Source organism: Anopheles darlingi, chromosome 2 (assembly GCF_943734745.1).
Source record: "Anopheles darlingi chromosome 2, idAnoDarlMG_H_01, whole genome shotgun sequence".
Lineage (NCBI taxonomy): Eukaryota > Metazoa > Arthropoda > Insecta > Diptera > Culicidae > Anopheles > Anopheles darlingi.
In genome coordinates, this window is record NC_064874.1 from 11,108,219 (window position 1) to 11,129,271 (window position 21,053).

A 21,053-nucleotide genomic window follows, 5' to 3' on the forward strand; every position below is an offset into this window, starting at 1 on the left:
GTGCTACACCGCACACCACTTCATTCCATCCAATCACGTCGCAACGGATGCCATTCCACGGAGAGGAAGCATCCAAAAACCTGAGATTCCTAGACAGTTGCGCCGACCGAACACACACACACGAATGGCGCCCTTTCCACAGCATGGCGAGACTAGTCCCGAATGAGGAAGGGAATTGGATTGGAGGTCAGAGAGGTGGGGCGAGACACAGAGCCTTTGCTTGTTCTGTTCCTTCGACGACGGTCTGCAAATTCGGAACCCATTAACGGAGATGGTGGAATGGGAGTTTGCGAGGCATTCCGAACACGACAAACATCTCTGGTGGGATTCTAGGAATTCGGTATTCGTAACGCAACGCGTAACAATCGTTGCCGGGGGGGCTGAGTGCTGGTGAGTCCTTCGACGACAGAGGAACAGAGAAACCTACGGAAACTAAACCTTCGATAGGGAGTGATGGTTTGAATTCGCATTCTACACCCTCGCGACACACGCGGTGATGGTGCTTTGGAGTTTGAGAATCCAATAATTGAGGAATCGGCCCCTGAGCGGCATCTTGTCGGATGTTGTCTCGATCGAAAGCTACCATTTGCGCACCGTCCCACGCCCAACACTTACTTTCGTAGTAACCTTCCGGGCAGACCTGCAGACAGACGGCCAGATCGGTAACGTAGAGATGGGCGGGTGCGCACGTCAAGCAGCTATCCTGTCCCGCACCGGCACACGTTTCGCACGACTCGTGACACGGCCAGCAGACACCACCCTGGTTCGGGAAGCTTCTCGGTGGGCAACGGCTAACGCAGGTACTGTGCGGAAACAGAAAGGTGAAGTGGTGAGTGGTTAATGGTCACGCAATGAACGCCCCATTGTGCGTCACTTACTTGTCCAACCGATAGTGCTTGCAGGCGACACACTGTGTCGGTCCCTTGCCATAGCATCCCTGCTGATCGCACTCGGGATCACAATCGTGCAGCACGACCAGCTTATTGTTCGAGTCGGCCATCACGTTCTCACGCTGGGCCGTAGGGATATTGTGTCCATTCAGCGTAGCAACCGTCTTATCGATGCCACTTCCGGCCGCACTGAACAGATTCGGGTAGTTCATGAAGTTGCTGTACAGATCGGACTGATAGTAGTTGCCGGACGCACCGAGCGAACCCGACTGTTGATCGGTTTCGGTGGGAAACACGAAAGGATTGAGCCCGGAGTAACCACCGGCCGCTCCGGAGCGGGTGCCCTCCGATTTTAGGCGGATCGGGTTCGTCTGCGTGCCGTAGAAGATGAGCTGCCATTTGGAGAGGATGCCCGGTTGACTGACGCGCCGTGGTCCACCGTTCAGTATCTGGAGCGTCCAGCGACCTTCGGCCCGTTCACCCCAGAAATGTACGCTCAGGAAGGGCCAATCGTCAAAGTTCGACTTGGTAATGTCGCGGGGTCGCTCGAACAGCAGCGTCGATGTCGTACCCATCGGTGAGGTTAGTAGGATGCGCAGATTACCGCGCGGGAAGAACCGTAGCGTGATCTTGCACTGGACGTGCTCGAGGAAGCGCACCTCGTTGACCGTACCGGCACAACCATTGACGTCCATGTGCGTCTGCAGCGTGTAACCGACCGATACCTCGATCGGACGATCCTCGTTGATTTCGCGCGACTTGCAGATGTGCTGCGATGGTACGGAGGTCCACTGTTCCGCCAGGCTAACCATCGCACCGGCATCCATCAGCCCGTAACCGAACTTGTGGCTCACCTTCCGCTTAACACCGTTCAGTATCCAGCCCGGTTCCTTTTCGAGCGGCTCGGAACGGGATGTCAGCACCACGAGGTACTGCATATCACGCCAAGTCAGTGAGGGATTCGCTTCGAGGGCCAGTGCCGTGATACCGGCGGCCAACGGTGCCGATGCCGACGTGCCCGTGTGTTCCACGGTGCAGATACGATCGGGGCGCAGTGAACCATCCATATCGACGGTCGCTACACTCTTGTCGTGTCCTGGCGTTCCCGAACTGTAGGTCGTCGCAAGCGTCGACGAGCATTCCTCCAGGTACCAGGGCTTGTAGCTGCAAAAGATAAAGAGAAACCGAAAGAGAGACACGTATACATTCCATCCATCACCATCAGTAAGATGAACCGGATTGGGCATTGGATTGGGCATTCGCGCTGCTTACCCTCCCTGAGTGGCGCTCGAGATCGAGAGGGTAAAGATGGAGTTGGTGTATCCGTCACAGTTGCAGCTATCGGTGTAGCGGCCCCCATTACCGGACGCCCAGATGAAGATCGAACCCTTGCCCTGGCGCCCACTGGTGACGCCAAAGATGAAGGCACGCCGCGCCAACGGTCCCGGTCCGTCGACCGTCGAACCATCGTCCTCCGGGCCCCACGAGGCGCTATAGATATCGATGTGATCCGGGTTTAAGCCGAGTGCCTTCGCCTCCACGGCATCGTTCACCGTACCATCGAGCATGCGGACACCTGCAGGGGAGAAAATGGACGTCGAAGGTGAATACATAATTCGAGGAAAATATTTTTCAAAAATGTAAGAAGACGAATTCGAGGGAAATTCCCTGCGAGTGTGTGTGTCTAGGACCTGACCCCAGGTAGACGAACCTAGGACCTTACTCGTCTATGCACCCCATGGCACGGTGCGATGAAGCGATAAAAATAAATTCGTTACGAGTTATGACATCTTCTCCCTGATGTGGCATGGTGTAGCGTACCATGACCGGCCGCCCTAGCGCCCACCAAATACTGACACGCTGCTACTGGAGAGACGTTCAAACGAATTCATTCCGGTGCTGCTGCTACACGGTGGATGGATGCTACTACATACGATGGTGTCGTGGCGCGCTAGGTGGGTTTCATTTTCCTTCAACCAGCAGCTTTCAACGGAAGAGCGATGTAAAAGTGAAAAGATATTGCGCGGTATCCCGCGGTATGCCAGCCTGTCTGCCTTCGGGTTGCCGTTCTCCGGAAGGTCACGCAATGGCTCCCTGAGGAGCCGCGGCACAGTCGAGACGAAGGAGTGTTCGCACGACGCGGCACGGACGCTACGAACGAGGCACCATCTTCAGTGTGCAGAAGAAGGAGCGCGCGCCAAGTAAATTGGAAGAAATATTATCGACACAGTGTATTCGTTCGTGCTCGGCTATAAAGTATGTAATCTGCTCATGATGGGTGGTGGTTCGCACCGGTACGTCCCTAGTTTGTGTGTGTGTGTGTGTGTGTTGGGGGGTACGTGATAAGGGATCGTGGTGATGCTCGGTTCCATTCCATAAAGCACTAAAGTGTGCGCGCGCGCTCGCCGCCGAAGTCGATTATGATATTATGCCGCTCGGAACGTGGTGCTGATGAAATGTAGTTTGGCGTTTGCGAAGCATCGGTGGCCGAGTAGAGAGTAGCTTGAAGCATGAACCATAATTCGATTCAAAAATAACGAATAGAATGAAGTCGGAGTGCGAGGGACGGCTTCTGAATATCGTAGCAACTCCGACAACATGATGAGAATTGTAATATTGCAATCCAAATAGGCTGGGTGGAGGATGGTTGACGAGTAATACGTTACAACATTTTCAATCGTAGTAACGCTGGTGAAACATGACAAGTTCAGTGATTAGCAGCAGCAGCACTTTGAAGAAAGAACAACCATTTCTCAAACCCGAATCGATTCTGTTGCACATCCTGGTATCTATCTATCTATCTATCGATTTCTAAGGCTCCACACTTTATCGCCCTGCAGATAAAAAAAGGATTTTACACGCGAGCAAATGATGGTTAAACGTTCGAAATCACTTCCCCGATTAAATTTAATCGACGAAGTTAGGCCCACGGCCGTAACGAACGAGCGCGGCAGAACAGCACGGCCGGTCAGTCCGGTATGGTCCAGTGAGAGAACGATGGACAAATAAATCGAATCAAATCCCTTTCAAAATCGATCAATAGTGATTGATACGCGCGCGATTTGCCGATACGCGATGGAAGGAGAGATAATTTTCGATGAATTGTTCCTACTACCCCGCAGCCGCTGCGTGTCTGTTGGATCTTGTTCTCTTCGCGTAGCCCGAGGGGACAGGCAGAAGATATTGCGCGATAAAAGAAGGGGACCTTGGAGGGGAGTCTCCCTATTTTGTGCGCCAGCTGCTCGAAGTTAATCTGATCTTCGTTTGATAAATCGTTCGTTCCGGGATCCGCCGGATAATGGATCGAATCGTGACGGGGCTCTGTTGTGGGCTGCTGGCTGCTGGACGATTGCTTTTTCTTTTCGTGCGCCAATAATTTGTTCGCCAATCATGATTCCCTCCGCCCCATCGGAGGCCTATGTCGATTGTTACCGATATGCCTCGGTGCGCGGTTTTTGGGAAGAGATTAGTTCGACAAAAGAATGGCCGGACATCGGACAGTCTATTCTAGGCTACTCACGGTGCATCGGTTTGGAAAGGTTTGTTGTTTTCAAATAACGGATTTTTGGTGAGCTCAACACAACAACACAGCAGCTGCGCGCTGGACAAAGCTGTGGTGGCGATTTTCGTTTAATCCCTTGCTGGTCGCGCTGCTATGGTTCAGGCTGGTTGGCACCTTTTTATCGTCGTCCCGGAAAAAAAGAACTAATATTTTTCACCCCCAACGGATCTTAAAATGCGACGACGCAACAAAGGATTTCATGCGTGCGACTTGTGGTGTGGCCGCGCGCTGCTCAATGATGGATGAGACACGCCCGAGGAAAAACACATTGAGCGTTGGAAGTGAAGAAACGAAAAACTTTATTATCTACCTTCGTCAGCTTGTTTCCACCAATCCGTTTCCAATTTTCGAGAAGGGGCTGCGCCTTGGGACGCGCTTTGTTGATGGATCGTTGTGCTCGGGTTGGAGTGTACTGTTATCCCCAGGCGTATTTCTCTTCATCTTAAAATCAAAAGGAGGCCTTTGGGTTTCTGGCCAAAGGGAAAAATGTTTGTTTGGGATTTGGGACGCGTACCGAAAGAGTGCTAGTTGGTGCGCGAGCTGGAAGTGAAAGTTTTGCAAAAAGAAACAAAACAAAAAACGAGCGATCGATGAAGTACGGTATTGCCACGCGATACGCCCATGATCGATCACCAGATGATATTACTTTTACGAAATGTTTCGGACTCAGTTCACCGTATCCTAAAATTCGCATTCCGGTGAATCGGAAATTGAAACCTAGTCGGGGAAAATGCCGTGGCTTCCACATGCCATCATCCATTGTGGAGCTGGCGAGGCTCCAAAATTCTAGCACAATCCTCTCGAACACCTACACACATACACACACACACACACACACGCGGTGCTTATGTAAAGCATCGGGCTGGTACAGTTCCTTTGAAAGTGACACCCACAGCGAAACACAATCGAAATATGTTCCAATCCTGCGCTAATCCTCAGAGCTCGACAGAGCCTGAAACAAAGAGAGTCTCCACCACACCAAATGGACAATCACGGTGGTGGTAATCAATTAAACATCAGGCACACACACCCACACACACACACACACACAGACTAACGCACGGAAGGAGTACTTTAATTCCCCTTTTTGCTGTTCGATTCCAGTTCTGTCGAGTACGCGAACCCGAAACATACCAGACCAGGGTTTTTTCGAATCCGTTTCGATTTCCGTGCAGCGTAGCGAACGTGAAACCTCAAAACCATCCATTGTTATCGCACACCGGAGGGGGGAAGGGGGGGGGGGGCGGATGGATCGGGAGCACCGGTTTTCATGGCTCACTGACACCACCCATCAGGTCGAAGGGTCCATTACGTCCCCACGATGGTTTCGACGATCTGGTCAGACCAGATTTAAACGGCACGCAAAGTATCTTAAAGTTCTCCGTCCGGGCGGAGGGTACTTACCACCGATGCTGGCATTGTAGGCGACACCGACACCGCAGTACTGGTTGAAGGCGACGGCCGCGACCTCACCGGCACACCGCGTACCGTGCTTGTTGTCCCCGTTATCGCGTGGCATCGGATCGGAATCGTTGCTATTGATGTCGTACGACGCGTCCGGATCCTGCGTATCGCATTAGGAAGGAAAGAAAAAAGAAAACGAGAAGAAAGCATATCAGCAACAACATCGTCTTCATCGTCGTCCTCGTCGTCCTCGTCGTCGGTCAAAACGTGAAAAGATCAACTCGAGAACCGTCGCAGAACCAACAGATAAGCGCGGAAGCGGCCTCGCGGGCGCCAATTCGACCTCCGCCCTGGGGCAGTGAGTGCTTAAAGACAATGGATCTCAATCGGTGTACAAGAAGACGCGTTGCCTGGGAAGGAGTGTGCCCTGAGGGAAGACAAACCGAGCACCAGATAGCGCCCACTCGCTCGCTGCTATTGTCCGGCAGAAAGAGGAAGAAACGATTATCGGTAGCCTGTCTAGCCGTCTGCGAGTGAAAGTTTGCGTCCCGCGTTCCGGAGGGGGGCGATAGCGTGACAACGCGCTGCCATGAATTCCGACGATTTTCCGACAATGCAATCGAGAACACGAGTTGGAAAGGGGAGGGAGCGCCGTGGACGACTCCTCATCCGTCGGGTGTCCTATTCTTCGAGGAAAGGCATTCGAAAAATTCGGCGAAAAACCACCCACCCGAAAGTGAACGGGCGGCATTATGGAAGAGAGCGAGAGAGCGAGAGAGAGAGAGAGAGAGAGAGAGAGAGAGAGAGAGAAAGCGGCGACAAAAGCGAAACAAAACGAGAAAAAAAACGGAGAAAAAGGAAAAAAGTAATAATGGAGAACTGGAAAACTGTTTTCCCATCTCCGTGCTGCTGTGAGCCGAGGCCTGACGAAGGCCGCATTGTCGAGGGCTGGAAAGAGGAGAGGAAAAGAAGGAAGGGAAAATCGTGTCTTCCTCCCGTTATCCGTGCCCTGGCGCTAACCGCGGATCGATCAATACTTCGCGCAAATTGGGGGAGGCAGCCGAGGGCGAGCGAGCCGAGACCGAGGAGTTCGAGACCGAGAAAACTCTTCTGTGAAGGAGTGAAGCTTCCGGGGGTCTTCCCGGGATGCTGACGGCCGCCCAGGAAAAAGCAGAAAGCAATAAATGTATTGTTAATGCGCTGGAATATCAATTCCCAGTTATTATTAATGAATTTTGTTCGATGAAAGTTGATTCCCCGGGATCGATCCATCCATTCCAGGATAAGCGCGCGTGTCGCGGATGTGGATGTGGATGCGGGAGTTTCTGCGAAAGAAAGCTTCCGCTTCCTCCTCTTCTTCTTTTTCTGGTTTATTTGCCAAAGGAAGGAAATCGATATAAGCCCGGCCCGTAATAGTTTCGGCGAATGCGTTCCCCATTGCGCACGGGATGATAATCAAACTCATCAAAATCGACAGATATGTGGCGGGGGATAGAGAGAGAGAGAGAGAGAGAGAGAGAGAGAGAGAGAGAGAGAGAGAGAGAGAGAGAGAGGGAATGATAGCAGTTGACTCATCTTCGTTAGTCGAAGATCGTATGAATGCCCGGCTTAACATTGTACAGGCAATAGATATTAACGTTCACCGGCACCACAATAGCATTCAGCGAGAAGTACTAAGTTCCTATTAAGACTTTTGGGTATCGCAGCAGCATCATAAACGACTTCTCAGATTAGAGGTAGAGGTCGAGGGTTGATAGGTTTCCCAAAAATATTGATACTTTAGCCATGATTGCTGCATTCAACTTTTTGAAGATCCTCCTCGCTAGGATATATTCAGTTCGACTTCTAAACCCTTCCACGAATCGTCATCACAGCAGTCCATGCCAATCGCACCGGAACGACAAGTGAGCGGTTTCCGTTTTGTACCGCCTACTCAGTACCCGTCACGTGCGCCACGGTACACCGGAGTCTTCTTGGTTAGTGCTCGAGGACCTGGCCACGAAACCGATACACTTAATCATCGCTTCATACACCGGCCCCCGGAAGGGAGGGGATTGGGGTTGACCACACAAGCGGGCGAGCTTGAGATGGCGGGACCAGGGTAATTACCGAGCGACCGCGACGTCCGGACGTACCTGAAGGGAGCCCGCCCTCAGGACCGCGCCACAGCACCAGGATCACACACTATGTCCATATGGCGGGATTGGCGTATGTCTTTGCTGATGTGAACTGTGGTGGCCACCAAGTAGTACTCAAACAAGCCGGTACACACACACACACACCCAACCGCACACCGTTATTGGGAAGAACACGTAAATGACAATCTTACTCGGCGTAAGGTGCAGACCAACCAAGCAGGCTGTGGCAACCGAATATTAGTCGCACAAGCGCTATTAATTTTCATAATTACGACCACCAACAGCCAACAGCGGAACTCGATACACACACATGGTGGGGGTGGTAAGCTGGTGCTGATGTCAGGTGCGGTCATGTGGTGCCCACGACCAGAGAGCACTATACACGCTACAACGTTGTTTCAGGCAATGGAAGGAGAAAGGGACCATTTCTAGAGCTTCTTCACCATACCAGAAGGTGCCTATTAAAGGCCATCATTCTTGTTGATGACTTGCAGGCTGCTCCTCTTCCTTGTAGAGAGTGGGTTGCTGTTGTTGTTGTTGTTGTTGTTGTTGTTGTTGTTATTAGGTGAACCTGCAAACTGCATCGTTGTATCGCTCCGATCCGTACCATTTGATTTATGCAGCGTAATAATGTGGGTGCTCACGTGTATGGGTACGGTCGCTTATGCATCGGCGTCAGTGCTTTGGATTCGGGATGCAAAACCGGAATGCAAACTGGGATGTGGATGTGTTCCAATGGCGGCATCTCGACGGCAGAATCATTTGCAAATAGGCAGCAATTTGGCTAATTTTTCCTCAAGTTTTCACCCCTTGGTGTACTCGGCGTACAGGATTAGCTAACGAGTATGTTGGCGGCCACGTGCGCGAGTGTGTACGTGCAGGTACTCGGAGTTCCTGATCCTGGTCCTGCGGTGATCGCAGTGCCAAGCCCGTCACCGATATGGAAAACGCTTAATATTGTATGCAAATGCAGAACCCCCGGGGTGGGGTGTTCAGCAACAAAATTTAACCAGGGGCCTGGCCTGGATTTAGGTCGCCCTGGATTCCTACCTGCCTTCATTCACGGGTCTCGACTGACACACGAGGCTCGAGAAATGGTAATAAGGTAAAAATCTGAACCGCTTAAAATGCACAACCCCTGCTGCTCCCGTCCCTTCGGCTTCCGCTTCCATTTCATTTCATTTTCACCCCCCAAAGACCCCTTCTTTCCACCTCACCATCACACCCACCCCTTCTTGGGCATCGAAATGAAAAAGTTTTCGCCCTGTTGGCGTTCGCGTTGTGAAAAAAAAAACCTTTTCCGGCGCAATACCGTTCGATTTCGGAGTATCGTGGGATCCATTGGAGGAAGCGAGTAGCATCAAGGAAGGAGGAGGGTACGGTGCTGGTGTGGTGTGATGGTTCGGTGAAAGTGATTTTCCGAAAATTCCCTAGGCGCGCACGGGGAGGAAACTTTTGCAAAACGTGAGACCTCACCGTGACAGGGCGGCATTCACGTCGTACCGCCACACACAACACACACACACACACGCGCGCGCAAGTGAGTTTTGACTCAACGTTCCACGCGATTGGACGACGCATATCGCATAGGAGGACATGATGGGGAGGCCTGGGAATATGCTCCGCGCCGGGGACGGCCTGGGCGAGTAAAACGAGAAAGAAGGTTTCGTTTCGATGAGCGGAATTCCGGGTGGGGAAAAAGGAAAGAGGAAAAAGAAAACACAAAAAATCAACCCCCCCCTCCGAACGTTCCCACATTGATCGGCTTTGAAAACGAGCTTCCTGTTTCCAACTCCTACCCTCCTCCCCCCCTATCCATCCCCTTCCCTACACTCACATTCCAGCGTTGTTTGTGCGTCGAAGTTTTCGCATGTCAAGGAATGAATGAGTGTAAATTAAAAAATACTTTCCATGTTCGCGTCCCGGTTTTTCATACCAACCATCCTGCGTTTTTCATGCACCTTTCTGCCCCCTACCCACCCATCTATCCCTCTTCACCATCGCTTTTATCGTCTCAATCAATACCCAGCTGCCAACGATTGATTTTTATGGGGCTCTGAAACTCCCTCATAACGCTTTTGAATGTCACGGTAATAGACGGGAAACATGATTTGCATATATTGGAGGCACGGAATTAAGTAATCGGTGAGCGTTTGTCGAACGATTTCGCGTGCGGTGGAATTTGGAAGTTTTTCCTCCCGTCCGTCCGTCCGCCAGTCCGGTCCTGCCATTGTTGGTAGCCGATTTGGAATGGCCGATGCTGGGCCACATCAATCGAGCGACGGAGAGCAAAACCTCTCGACAAAACAATTTAAATAAACAAATGAATAGTAATGCAATGCGGGCACTCAATCAAGCACGCATTGAACAAACGCACCCGGAAGAATCTGTCACAATAATTTTGAATAATGAAAAATACCAGGAACCATGCTGAACCATTTCGATTGAATGCATGCGTGGCCATGTGTGCTCCAAGACCTAACCGTGTGTCCGTATCAGGTGAGCACTGCACCCAGCATGTTTCATGAAAACCGGCAAGAAAATGGCACCGAATGGCAGCTAATAATGAATCGGTTCTAATGTGCACCACTTAACACTTGTAAGCCCGGCAACAGCACCCGTAAACACATACACACCCAACAGCGTGTGTGTTGCTGCAGCCAACGGGATGTAGCCTGGCAACCGCTGGTTACAATCCTGTGATTAACATTCCTTTTGCTAGCAACAACGGCACAGGCCTCCACCGTCTGTGCTGGCGAAATGAGCGAAAAACAATTCAAAATGGCGTGGCCGGAGTGTGGAGCATTGTTGCCTGGATCGTTGGTAGCGTCCAGCGCGGAGAAAAGCAAGAAAATAAATTATAAACAATCTATCATACTTTATATACGACATCCGGAGTACCGATCCACCGCCAGCAGCAGCAGCAGCAGCAGCAGCAACGACAGCACACATTCAATGTGTGGCTCCGGGATTCGGTGAGAAATTGTATTTTATTATTTTTGTTCCTGCTTCTGGGCCAGCTCACTCGCTTCGTATCGCAACCAGTTCCCGGTCACACACTGTTGAATATGCTGCGCGAACACACATGGTCACACGGTCACACACACACACACAGTTTTTTGCATTCCCAAAATGACAGAAACAAATTAAGATGACCAGCCCCCAGCCCAACCCTGTCCCCGTGGGTTGGTGTTTGGCTTTGCAATGGGATTTTAACGTTGTTTGTCGTGTGTTCTGGTTGTGTTCTGTAGTGTACTGTTTGGTATCAAAGAGGAGCCTTAAACGAAACGAAGGCGTAATAAATACTCAGGTTCAGAGCGATTTTATGTTTTCACTACTCGGTAACTTGCTGCTGTTTGGTGGGTTGGGAGTGTGAGGAGCTGACCGGCAGGAAAGCAATTTTAATGAATTTTGAAGCAAATTGCATTGCTCATAACTGTAATCATGTATATTTTTTTTTTAACATGCAGTGGTGTGAATACCAACAGTGAACATGCTTGGCATTATTTCGAAAAGGAATCTAGTAAACGAGCGAAGCAGAGTCATATCTGTTTGATATTAAAATTATTTAAAACCATTTCAGACCCTGTTCCACTACGACAACCCACGCTGAATTATGTTGAAGAACATTAAATTAATTCTCTCAACACAAGACCACCAACATGCATCGGAGCAGTTCCGCAAGCCAAAGTTCGGTCTTTCCACTACACCAACGGACGGACTTTAATCTGAGGCACATCACTTCAACCGGTACGCGGTACTTGGATGCTCCCTCGACGATGCGGGCACACGGCCGGAGAGCACTTGCACTTAACCTGCATTTAGTACCTGATGCACGAAACGAGAGCACCGGAGATCCTGTCGTCGCTTCTCGGCAAACGGCATTTCAATATCTTTGCCGGATCGTTAGCATCGCAGCATAAACTTGGTAATGCTGCCAAGCTTTGCTCACGGACCTGGCCTGAGGGTGCTTCAGCACACTCAACCATACCCTCGAAACACACACACACACACACACACACAGCATAGGCGCATGTGTATTAGCATACACCTACAAGTGTGGTAGATCTGGAAAGATGCAACGAGGATCGGAGAACAAAAAAAAGCTGGAAAGAAAAACTAGAACAACCATCTCATGCGTTATGTGGTGGTGCATCGGTGGGTCTCGGAAAGGAATGCTCGAGGATGGAAGAGAGAAAGGATGCTCCACCCTGCATCCCTGACTCGTTCACACACGCACAACTTAACGATCACACTAGACCGGTCCGGTTTGCACCAAGCAGCATGCACTCTGTGTGGCCTGGAAAGTACTTCATAAACCGGAGGAAATATTCTGCCAAAGAGCGGATCCAACGAACGACGACCGAACGAACGAACGGCTTCCAACTTCGTTCCCAGCCCAGAGGTTCGAAGCCCCTCCGGTGGGGCGTTTGATCTTTTCGTTCATCTTAATTCAGTACTTTCGCCACGATGCACACTTATGGCGATTGGATTGCGGGCTAAAGGTGTTTAAACTAACCTTATGGTTCCACACCAGCGGCAGCAAGAAGACGATGCGGTTGCGGAACTCTTTGTAGCCTGGTGTGCCGGTAATAATGATGTGCAGGCATGAGTGCACCTTTCTCGGAACACTGGCAGTTGCAGAAACAAACTTCCTACTATGTTCCACCGATGCAATGTGCATAAAGCGATGGATTAGATGTTGGTTCTTCTTATCGCTCAGTGGTTGATGGAAATTGTGAACCTTTAAGTTCACTCAAGATGGTAAGAATAAACAAAAAAAAAGGTGGAAAACGACATGAGGAGATGGCGAATTGGTGACGCCACTATGCAAATCACATCACCATTTACGCAGTGCAGAGTCTGCAACGAATTTCCCCTGCAACACCTGCACTCCTTAGTTTCCATTTCATAGTACTGCGAATGAGTTCAGTGTTGACTCTTACACATCTTGCAGCATTGCAGTAAACGTTGAAAAAACTCAAAAACTGATAAGAAAGTGATCAAAGCCATTCCACAGGACGCTCTCCGATTGAATGCCATTGGATGGTTTTGTCCATTACCTCGTAAGAACGAACACGAGCGATGATGATTGTTTTGCATTTGTTTGGCCAGCAGCAGCAGCAACCCGCATTATTGTTGCAAATGCAATCGAGCGTTGCAGCAAAGATGGAACACAATTGCACTACCATCAGCAGCACTACTACCGCCACCACCACCACCACCACCACCATCCATCCCTGCAGAGCCATTCTCAGACCATGGGGGTTGAAGGTTGCTGACGTTGGTGAGTTCGTTCTGCCGAACAGCCCCTCACTTGCCGTTCCTTTCGAAAGCTCTTTCGACTCGGCACTCAAATCTACCAGAACGACTCCTGAGGGCCACATTGAGGTTAAACAAGAGTTTCACGTGCCTCACCCGCGGGCTATGAGCTCACCCCTCTCCTCTTCAACAAGCACGTTAAGCAGCGGCGTACGATGCGAATGAAGAGCACCGATGATGGACGTAGCACGTCGGAGCACCTCCTCCTCCGAGTGCTCCTCAACCATCAACCGGCATTGGAATAACAACAATTCGCAATCAAAGCAAACAAATCCCCCTCCCCTCCCCCTCCAACGGATGGGAGCCCGGTTTCCATCGTGACGTTGGAGCGAAGCGAAGAGTTCGCTTTCGGATCAACATTCACTGCATACGGAATCAGCAAGGTCCGGGTCCGGGGCTCGATATGGTCTCTGATAGACAGCCGCCCCAACAGGGCCCCGTAGTGTACTCTGGGTCCGCGATTTCTTGGATCCTTGGCATTATCGGAGATGGCGGGGGTATGGCGCTGCAGCAGGGTCGCAGATTGAGTTCAAACCAAATCAAACCCCTTCAGTCGTGGACGGTTCTGGTTTGTTACGTGGGCGTGCAAACTAGAATACGAGCAGCAGGCAGGCTGCTCCGAGGAAAACAGCCCTCCCCGAAGGCACACCAACGAGGCCGGATGATTCGATTCTCGCTAGTAGCTTCATTTCGCCAACAATTCGCTCGGCATTATCGTGGAAATTTTAGGCGGCCGCTACGGTGCTACGGTCGCTTTCAATGGTGCGCCCTGATTGTCCATAGCCGGCTGGGCTGGGTAGCCGGCTGAGATGGTGGCACGAGGCGGGTATTCAACCCGAAAGCCGACTTGATCCATAACCGATTGTCGCACCAGAGAGCGGCGCTCGTAGCGGCTTCTGAAAAGGGGTTTTCCGGAGCAACTGGAACTGGAAGTACTTTTACCGGAGCAAGCCATGCCAACACAAGTTCGGCTAGTCTGACTTCCCTATCTCTCTAGCTAGCATTATGTTAAGCGAGCGAGCGCGCGCAAGAGAGAGAGAGAGAGAGAGGTGCTATTCGATAGCGATAGCAGGGATGAGCAATGATAAGTGGATCACAGCTTATTCGTGAGGCCAGCGAGCCGGAAGCTCGACTTCACTTCGGCTTGATACTCTTCCACACTTGCTCTCTTCGGCGAGATTCAGCGTCCTCCCCACTACCTGCTTCTCCTAACAGTCTTGCAGCAGCAACTTGATCGAGCGAGGGATTTGTTGGCGGCTGAACGTGTTAGCACCAGGCCAATGGTGTCAATCCGGCGCGACACGAGATAGTATTACCGTAATGAGATTGACGATAGATCAGTCCATTTTCCGGGACCGGATTTTGCTCGAAATTGATTTAACAAGTTTGCCAACTTGGGAAGCCGATGACACGCACGATGACAGTAGATTGCGTTCTGCGTTTTTCGTCATTTTGGTGATAACGAAACGAAATCCGATATGAGGAGGCCAGCAAAGGGAACTAGCATGTTGAGGAAAAGTCTGTTCAATATTTCTTCCATTCCTAAACAATCGATCAATTCGTTGAAGTCAAATCGCACTGAAGGAGTTGATGTGGAATTGATCGGTTGATCGATCATCAGCACGTTGTTTTCGCTTCTGGCCACCACTGGGCATTAGTGCATTGAATGTTGGGGTTCGCCCTAAAAGAGAAAAGCGAGGAAAATCAGTAAGCCCCGGGAAATCAACGCATGACTTACTCTCAGAGACGGACGTGGCGATCATACCAATGTCCGAACGAATGGACGGCGTACATGGCATGGGGTTCGTGGCTGCCAAACACACATTTTCCGTTGAATGATGATGGAGCAGCGCCACAGCGCACACACACACACACACACACACACACGTGGTGGTGGGATTGATTTTCATAAATTAACACGCTGACGGCGTGACACGCGGGTTAAACCGGGCGGGACCACATTAGGTTGCGATCAAACATCGAGCTACCATCAGCGTATTTTTCCTCAACCGCAACCGAAACCAAAACAAGCCCACGCGTGTTCATGGCATGGCGTAGGCCCCCGGGAAGGGGGGCCTCCGAGTCAATCGGTTATGATTGATACAGGTCCATTTCCCGGTTGCCAAACATGGTGCCACAGCTTGCAGGGGGCTCTGAGTCTATTATCCTGACGGTTTTGCGATGGAACCAACATTATTATCATCATCACCATCATCATCATCATCATCACCATCAACACCATCGCCATTTCATCATCATTCACAGGCTCATCAACAACAGCGCACCATCTGCATCCTCATCCAGCGATGGTTGATGCTTTCGGATTGTTTCTTTCACTTCCTTCGTCTTCTCACTCGCCGCATGCTTCGATAGGCTTAATGAATTCCAAGTATCACTTCCAAGGGCTGCTGCTCGCTGGTTCTACCATCACCGTCATAGCCACCATCACCACAACCGGCAGCGCCAGAGGTCAAGTGCCAATCAAAGGTTTCGAAATGTATGGACCAGGCACTCCTCTTCCGAAAATGGAACACAAATTCGCCCCAAAGAACGCTGGCGTTCCACAAGCGCCGTATGGAGCACAACCCAAACCGATACGCGGATTAGAGAAGACTGAAGGAGGGAAGGGCAAACTTTGGTTTGCCCTTTTCCCCGGATAGGATTCGAGGGTTCTAGCCAAAGGTTCACGTTTCACGATGGATCGTCGTTCTTCTTTCGGGGAACGGAATTGCCAAATGCCGAACGTGAATTATGATTGATGGCTCCGTGCCGGAACATGGTACCGGCCAGCGCCGCGACCAGACGTCAAAGTCTTCCGTGAAAAACATGTAACACGACCCAACGGCCTAGTCTAACCTAGTTATGCAGGACGACCCCTAAAACACACACACGAATACAGAGGATGGAAAAGCTGTACATAAAGTAGGCTCGTCGTACTTTCGAACGCGCTGTCGAAGGCGATGACGATGGCGAAAGCAAACAACTTGCAGCACCGAGCAGAGCAGAGTTCGTTTTGTGCAAACATCTTACCCTAGGGTTACCGTACTGCGCGCGAGATGGGGGAAGAGTTCTGTTTTCTGAGGGATACACGTGCCTGCAACCGAAGTGCTTGAACAACTTACGGCCATTACTCGTCTCGTGTGGTGTACCTGGGGGAGTAGAAACATTCCTTTTTCCTTCTGTTGTCAGGCCACCGGAAAATGATTTCTACACACGCGGTCACAAAGGGCAGAAAGTGGTAGACAGTTCTTTGTGTCGATGCAGCAGTACCTCACAAACTCATCGCAGTATGCTTGAAAGGGCGAATTGCTCTAGCAACCTCATGTGCTCATGACATTAACAATCGTTCCATGATTGCTTCGATGTGTACGGGAATCATCGCAAGGGTAAAGACAAATCTGACGACGTTCCCAAGAATGCGGCAAGTGTAACAATCAATATGCGGGTGGGTATTGGATAGTGCTATCAAACAGCTTCCACAAAACATGCCACGTATCATCGAGCAGCGAAGCGAACGGCCGAAAATTTACAAACCACGTCAGTTGCGGCTCCAAAAAGCGGCAAGCAAGCAACTCGAAAAACATTGATTCACAATATGTTTTAGCAGCCTTTCCGTCTCAGCAGAAAAGTATTTTGAACCTTTTATCTCAGCGTCTATCGGTGATCGGGGAACAGAGAGCTCACCTTTACCTTTCGCCCCTCCCCTTCGTCTTGCTTACCCATCACACAGGCCGGATATCCCATCAAACTCGGTGGCTACAAAGAAGGCTGGAAAGCTGTTCATCGAAACAGCACACCAAGGAACGTACCCGGAGAGCAAAGAAAAACAACAACGATCCGGCAGGGAACGACGAGTAGCTTTTGCCACGGTTTGAGCCTGAGACTGAGACGCGATTTCCTCCTCTCAACGCAAGAAACGGAAACGGCGCTTGTCTCGGGTTCGGGGACTCGCATTTCAAAGGCATCCACCATCAACAGCAGCGAGGGCGATCCGGACGAAAGCAGCGCCGGAGCAGATAACGTCCTGTGAGCCGGAGTTTGTTCCGCTTTTATTATTCCGTTTCACCGAAATCGGTTGAGCAAATCTTAGGACTTGCTGGGCGAAACGGAGTAGAAAGCTGGCGAACGCGATGCTGCCACTTGGTGTTACTTTGGAACTCGGAACGTCGGCCTCGGTCCCTGGCGGACCTATTTTGTGTTTGCGTGAACCAGAGAACCACGACCAGCCAGGAGAAAAACACCGGGCCAGGCCAAACAGGCCACATCGTCGTCGGTTAGTGACGTGATTTCTGGCTGGAGGAGTGATAAAATATTTAAACCATCGACGACGCACACACCCCGTTCCCCTTCGGTGGTTCTAATGTGACCGACCACGCACCACGGAGCAGAGGCCAGGGAACCACCTGTGTGTGTGTGCGTGGCCGAAGTTTCCGGCCTTTTCCACCGTTTGGAAGAACTCGTGGTCTCTAAAAATACTGCGAGAAAAAAGTGCTGCGTTGTGTGTTTTGTAATCCGATTAGAGCCCCGGCGAATAACAAGCAAACAAACAGTTGTCGTCGTCGTCGACGACGTTGTCTTGCCTTGTGGCCGGAGACACGTAAGCGTACGCAGGAGAATCAAACTTTAAACGAGATTTTGTTTTCCTGATTGGGGAAGGAATTTTTGGTAGTTTTGTGTAGGACGGGGCTTAACGCACAAACACACACACACTCGCACAGCGATCATCAAATCATTGGCCGAGCAAGATCAAACAACGAGTTATGTGCCGGCGCAGGAAAGTATATTTATCTCGTTAACGGTTGCGAGGTGCGAGCAGATAAGTTTTTAGCCGTGGCCACACGGGGCGAAAACTCTAGCGCAAACGAAAAAATTAATGCCAAAACATTTACGCTTGCCGTTTACATGCTGTCAAACGATTATAGGTCCGTGGAGCGTAAAACCTAGAGTAAAAGCTGTTTGCAAACGGAAGGGCTCGCAATATGTTCTATTTGTGGTTTACATTGATAGATAGTGATCATTGCTGTGTTCAATCCTTTTCTTCCACAAAACGATTTTAATTTCCTCAACCCGGCCACGTAAACATATCGAAGCGTAAACGATTTGGCATTAATTTGTAAATTTGCGCGCAAATTTTCGATCCGTGTGGCCACGGCTTTTGTGTTAAAGAACGTGTGAACATTTCGATTCGCTTGACTTGGGGAATCATTCACAGCATAACTTCGTAATTTCGACCTCGCAAGCATATTCTACAGATGTTGATATCCTAACCCAGATGCAACAGATTCTTTTGTTCCAACAGATCCTTGTTCTTCATCGACCCTAGAAAATGATTGGATCCTTTTTCAAGGGGTTTGGATCACGCAAACGGACATATTTATTATTTGACGATATTTTGGATTTTTATCATCCAATGGCCATCCATAGGGCCCAAAATTTTTCATTTGTCGTTCAAATAGTTGTTAACTTTCGAATCTATTGCCATGCTTGAGCATTGTGTACGTCAGTATTCGTTTACCACGAATCTTTCTGCTTTAAATAATTTCGATGAAGTGTAGTATGAAAATATGAACAATGAATTCCATCAAAAGATTATCGCTTTTCCCCTAATTTTAATATTTTATCCAACAATTCCGGGAAAGGTTAAATACCAGTGAGATCTACAGATAAGGAACACATCAAAAGGTACACATCCGTCATCATGCTCGCTGGCCTAAATAGCGCCGTAGTCAACTGTTGCAGCGTTGCGGAAGGACCTAATGATAAGGAATTGAATTTGATCGAATCGGATAGTTAATGCGGGCAGATTTATATCCTATCGCTCGCTATTTTCTTCGTTATAAATGACTCTACACTCTCGATCGAACGCGTGAGCGTGACGGTTACTGTGAGCGAACGATGGCCAGATCCAAATGAAAATCCACTGCGCTAATCCACCACAACCCCGCTTTCTATCTCTCCCTCTATCTCTCCGAGCAGCTCCGTAAACCCCCCCGGTCGAAAAATCAATAAATCACCGCTTCTAATGGGATTTGTAGGCCAGACAATCCTCGGTTTATTTAACTTCTTTTCCTTCCTCTCTCTCTCTTTCTCTCGTTTTCGTTGTCTCCCCATCTCCCGTCATCGGGCGTTGGATCAGCTAGTCAGCTGATAAACGCTGATCGCTTCGGTCTACATCGATTTGGACTATTGTAATCTAATGTATCTACCGCGCCAAAAACGTGACTTCATTTTCGTCGCCATTTTTAACACAAAACGGGAATCGCCCAACCGCCAAGGAGGATTTAGGAAATCAGACAGAACGACCGCACAGGCTGCGAGCAAGACGCAGAAGGGGATGCTAGCAGCGCCAGGCAAGCGTTGTTCGATCGATTTGTCGCCTTATCTGTTTGGCAGTTTGTTTGAACATTCGTCTCGCGGACCCCTCGACGCACCACCAGCTCCTCTCTGGCGGGACGTTTGATCCCATTTACTTCAAGACTCGAGCGGACAGGCGGGCAGGAGTTTAAAATGGCTGCCGATGCCGACAATTCCGCCGACCGGCTGGTCGGTGAAGGTTTTCTCATTTTGCAAAACCTTTTATCACTGCCACCCAACCACCGTACCACCCATTGGGAGGGGTTTTTTTGGGTCGTTCGATCAACATCAAAGAAGGCCAAAAGAGGACCCCCGATACCGAAGGGAGCACCCGTTCTCCGATGTACACCCGGATCCAATGACAAACCTCTGCGTGCTGCGTGCTGCGAGCGAAACACCATTCAGCCGACAACCAACATGCCTTCTACCTTTCCCTTCGAATTCTGCCACCGAAATGTGCTATTTACAGCGGGTCTTTAATTTGACAAGTACCACCCCCCGGGTTCTCAGTGAGTAGAGCATTCAATGGAAAATGAACAGACCGTTTTCCGAGCCTGAAAGCCTAATGAAGAAACGCTACGTGTGTGTGTGTGTGTGTGTGCGTGCAGGAAGAGAGCTTCGTTCTGAACCCCGTCCCCCCATTTTGCATCGTAGTCAATTTGAATAATGAGATTGGAAGCTTTTCTTTCCAAATTTGATACCATCCTGGATGAAAATAAATTCCTGTGGTGTGAGTGAGGGATAGGAGACGCACATGAACAGTCCTTAATTATCTGACAAAGCATCCCAGCATCCTCTGGCCAGCGAAGGATATTGTAGTGAGCTATGAACGGAAAAGTCGAACATCTGTGGTACATTCGCGAGTAATAAACAACTTCTCGATGCTGGTCTAGTGGCTAGGATTTGGATGTTTTGATGGCAATTCGAACCAGAAACAAAATTTTTATCTCGCTGCCCATCGACGTTATACTCAAACATGGGTCCACTGATGGAAGTCAAAATCGCCTCAGGGACGCTGAGAGCTATCCGATAAAACTCTCTCCATCGAAAGCGGAATGAATTGATGCTTTCGGACGCATTGTTCGGAATGAAATCAAAAAACATTTTCCCAAAAAAATCCAAACCCCACAAGCGGTCTGCAACGCTAGAAACACTGTTTCCATCGCGAGTAGTCGATCGCAAACTGTCACGTGCTGGTGTGCATATGACATGTCAGTCGGGCAGACGGATGCGTCGCAAAATATTTATCGAAACTCCACCCAAAAGTTCCACCATCTTTCCTCAAAACAGATCTCGCCGCACTCGATGGGATAAAAATTCGCGTTCGCTTATTATTTCATACAGCGCACGGTGGCCACGTGGCCACTCCTCCTCCTCCTCCTC

At 50.0% G+C, this 21,053-nt stretch overlaps 1 protein-coding gene across 3 annotated transcripts in view; it reads right to left on the minus strand.

Annotated features, from left to right (window-relative positions):
* Positions 1–21,053, minus strand: part of LOC125950338 (furin-like protease 2) — a 185,726-nt gene that overhangs the window by 19,005 nt on the left and 145,668 nt on the right. For all 3 annotated transcript variants that reach the window (XM_049678233.1, XM_049678235.1, XM_049678232.1), the window contains exons 7-10: positions 5,857–6,016; positions 2,163–2,466; positions 879–2,054; positions 616–803 (exon numbers count right to left, since the gene is read on the minus strand). In XM_049678233.1, the coding sequence (XP_049534190.1) occupies positions 616–803; positions 879–2,054; positions 2,163–2,466; positions 5,857–6,016 (1,828 nt within the window). The remainder of the gene's footprint in view (positions 1–615; positions 804–878; positions 2,055–2,162; positions 2,467–5,856; positions 6,017–21,053) is intronic.